The sequence below is a fragment of the Bison bison genome, unplaced genomic scaffold, assembly GCF_000754665.1.
Source record: "Bison bison bison isolate TAMUID 2011002044 unplaced genomic scaffold, Bison_UMD1.0 scf7180017864492, whole genome shotgun sequence".
Lineage (NCBI taxonomy): Eukaryota > Metazoa > Chordata > Mammalia > Artiodactyla > Bovidae > Bison > Bison bison.
In genome coordinates this window covers 8322455-8326116 of record NW_011495051.1, presented here as the reverse complement: position 1 = coordinate 8326116, position 3662 = coordinate 8322455, and the positions used below count along the sequence as shown (strand labels likewise).

General features: G+C 58.7%; 1 protein-coding gene across 1 annotated transcript in view; it reads right to left on the bottom strand.

The window, feature by feature from the left end:
• The window catches only part of EIF3G (eukaryotic translation initiation factor 3, subunit G), a 4829-nt gene that overhangs the window by 227 nt on the left and 940 nt on the right, over positions 1-3662 (bottom strand). Inside the window, exons 3-10 of the mRNA XM_010828385.1 lie at positions 3529-3612; positions 3332-3420; positions 3123-3182; positions 1850-1954; positions 1559-1748; positions 718-825; positions 464-600; positions 271-377 (exon numbers count right to left, since the gene is read on the bottom strand). Coding sequence (XP_010826687.1) covers positions 271-377; positions 464-600; positions 718-825; positions 1559-1748; positions 1850-1954; positions 3123-3182; positions 3332-3420; positions 3529-3612 — 880 coding nt within the window. The remainder of the gene's footprint in view (positions 1-270; positions 378-463; positions 601-717; positions 826-1558; positions 1749-1849; positions 1955-3122; positions 3183-3331; positions 3421-3528; positions 3613-3662) is intronic.

The following is a 3662-nucleotide window of genomic DNA, read 5'->3' as shown; positions in this document are numbered from 1 at the left end:
GGGTGAGGATGGCAAGTGGGGGAGCTCTAGACCCTTTAGGGAGTCCCAGGACCACCACTCATCTTACATACACAACATGAACTCAACGGGGAGGAGGGGGACGGGGCACGGAGCACACCAGGGGCCAGACAGGCCTTGGGGTGTGGGGCCCTCCACGAGAAGCAAAGGAGAGCCAAAGACCCACGCCCCGGGACAGCCCTGGCGAGGCCCACAGTCAGCCCAAGCATCAGCTACGATGCCACGAGGCGCGGTGGAGGGCAGAGGTCTTACTTGGCCCACTCGACGTTGAGAATGAGGTGGTCGTAGCCAAAGCCGGACACCCCGGCAATGGCACGCGCAGCGTCCTCGCGGCGGTGGAAGCTGATGAAGGCAAAGCCCTGGGGGAGGGAGTGGGGGTCAGGGACAACGCTCGGGGCACAGTTGGGAGTCAGGACCCCACCCCGCCCCACGGCCGCTGGCCCACCTTGGACTGGCCGGTGGTCTTGTCCTTTGCCAGGTAGATGCGGGAGATGGAGCCAAAGGGCCGGAAGAGCTCCTGCAGGTCGGTCTCACGAGTGTCCTCAGACAGGTTGGTGACACGGATGGTGGCATTGTCATCAGCTGGGCAGGCAAGGAGAAGCGTCAGTGAGGGGCCGGCCCCCCCATGGGATAATCATAGGGTACAAGGGGTGCCCACCCACGCATCAGCCCGGCGCTGGGGTGCCCTCCCCGCCTCACCTCTGCGGTTGGGCTGCATGGACTCGCCACGGCGGCTGGCCCCGTCGCGCAGGCTCGGAGGCACGTACTTCCCAGTCTTGTTTTGAGTGGCCTGCACAGGCTCCAGCTCTGGGGACCAGAAGCAAGGTTAGGTCAAGCCTCCCCCGGCACAGGCCTGGCCCAGGATGTTAGCCGCTGTGGCCATGATCCAGCCCCAAGCACTCTCTCTCTCAAACCACAGGCATCCGGGGGATCTCTCAAGGGCTAAAGGTCTTAAAAGGACTAAAAAGACTTAAAGGTCACGTCCAGGAAATTGACCCACCCACATGCCCTGCCTCCTAGCAGCACAGGAAGAGTGAGAGAACACACCGTGAGAAAACGCCAGCCTCACACACAGCAAGACAGTACACAGGGTAGCAACAGCCCCCAGGTTCCCGTCCCGGGGACAGGTGACAAGTGGCTGCGCACACGAGTCACAAGTATAGAACTCCAGTGTGTGTGTGTGCACACACACAGCAAGCTCCAGTCAGGACAGACACACTGAGAGAACAGCCTTCTCCCCTCACTACTCACGTCCTTACGCCTGCAGCCGTGCTCACTAGAGGCTCTCACAAACCCCAACGGCAAGAGACGGGTGGTGTCACCAGCAGAGCGCCCACCTGCAGTCTCTCCCACAGACCAACGTGGGCTGTGGCCACAGCCTTGCTGCTGCGTGGGAGGCAATAACCACCAACGGCGGTGGTCCTGTCCAGACCCCAGGTGAGGACCCGCGACTCCCAGAGACGCACGCAATTCCTGCGCTCCACTCCCACTCCTCCCCGCAACCACCAAGCCTGCCAGCCGTATCCCAAGGTCCTGGCACCTCCGGGGAGCTTCTCCTTCTCGCCAGTGGACAGGCCCAGCTGTTCGGCCAGCTCCTTCTGCATGGGCCCCAGCGTGTCCTTGTAGGGGCAGCGGGTGGTCCAGTGGTCGCCCTTGCAGATTCGGCAGGACACTATCTTCTGGCCCTTGAGCTTGTTCATTGGATCCTCCTCTTCCTGGCAGTTCAGATCCTGGCAGGGCAGGTGGGGGCAGTTCAGAAGGGGCAGCCGCTCCCCTGGTGCCTCCAGTAACACCCTGGCCACTGGCTCCCCCTGCCAGCCACCCCACTTACCTCTTTGCTGGTGATGAATGTCATGGATACATCATCGCTGACTGTGGTGGTAGCTACGTTGGGCCCCGGTGGGTCAAATTCTGAGTTCCCAAACTTCTTCCAGTTCTGAGCTCAAGGCAGGATGGGGGACAGGTCAGGGCAAGGACAAGCGGGACCCCCTCCATTTGCACCCTAGACTTAACAAGAGCCACCTTGAGGGTGGGTGGGTCTTGAACCCTATTCACCGCCCTCCTCAAATGCTCCTTGGAGAAGTGATGACGACAGTTTCTGTTCCCTGAGGGCATGTCAGGCCCCAGCTTCATGCCAGCTCCAGGAGTAGGGGCAGCTCTCAGCCTCATGTTACAGATGAGAGAATTGAAGCTCAGGGGTAAACAGGCCCAGAGCCAACAACCCCTGGCAGGGGCTGTGCAGGTAACAGACCAGCTCCCACTGAGTGATACTCAGGGGTGTGCAGGATCACCCAGATTTCCAGGGGCCTTGAGCTCCTTAAACAACCTGCACCTCGGCATCCTCCCCTATAAGGGACCACAATGCTCCCCCGACACCTTCCTGGAATGCTAGGGGAACTGAACGAGAAAATACTCCCCACGAAGCACCTGGGTCTAACACAGAGTATGTAGGTAACCATACAAAATGTATTTACTGCCATCACTCCTGCTGCTACGACCACCTCACAGGAGGGCTTGGCTCTGTTCCTCCCAGGCGACAAGCCAGGAGAAGTAAGAACCAACCCCTCCGATCCCACTCCTGCTGGACTTTTCAGGGCCCCCCACGGACTGCACACAGGCCTCAGTTCTGCTCCAACAAAACAGGTACACACAGGGGACTTCCCCGGTGGCCCAGTGGTTAAGACTCCGCACTCCCAATGCCCGAGGCGTGGGTTCAAGCCTTGCTCAGGGAACTAAGATCCCACATGTTGTGTGGTGCAACCAAAACATTAGAAAAAAACAAAAAAGCACTAGTCTCTGAATCATGCCCAACTTTTTGTGACCCTATGGACTGTAGCCCACCAGGCTCCTCTGTCCATGGAATTCTCTAGGCAAGAAAACTGGAGTGGGTAGTCATCCCCTTCTCCAAGGTATTGTCCCGACCCAGGGATAAACCAGCATCTCCTGCACTGCAGGCAGATTCTTTACCACTGAGCCACCAGGGAACTGTTTAACAAACAGTTAAACCCCACTTCTAAAAATGAAGGCAATGGGGAAAAGAACTCCTATTTTTACTCTGAGTCAGCCCTGGAGGAGCCCCCAAGACAGGGGGAGAAGGGTCTTACCTTCCTCCTTGCCACAGCCTTTGAGGCCTTCCGGGTCTCAATTCTGAAGGTGCGGACAATCTGTGGACAGGAGGGGAAAGGTTTGGGCGTTCTGCTCCTCAAGGTTCCTAGAGCCAGCAGATCTTCCTCATCAAGACATCCAACACATCACTCTCTCCTAGTCCAAGTGCCCCTCAAGCAAAGGGCTCCCACCTCTTCCCCAGCCTCACCTTGAACTTCTTGCCATCCTCATCTATCTTATACTCCGTCACTGTCTTGATGTTTCCATTGATGACCTCCTTGGGAGGCGGTAGTGGAGCTGGGAGAGGGGAAGAGACAAAGGAACTGAGCCCTGGGTAAGAGGGACCAGAAGGAAGGAGGCTGGGGAGAGAGACGGCTCAGGGCTGGAGTGAAGTCGGTCACTCACCTCCCGGCAGTAGCTCAGGCTCTGGACTGGTATCCCCAGTGGCCAGGGGGATCCCCTTGAGGAGCTCGCTGGTGACACATTTGTCTGTGACAGGGAGTGGAGGGAGCAGGGGTCAGCTGTGGGCGGGAGGGGGG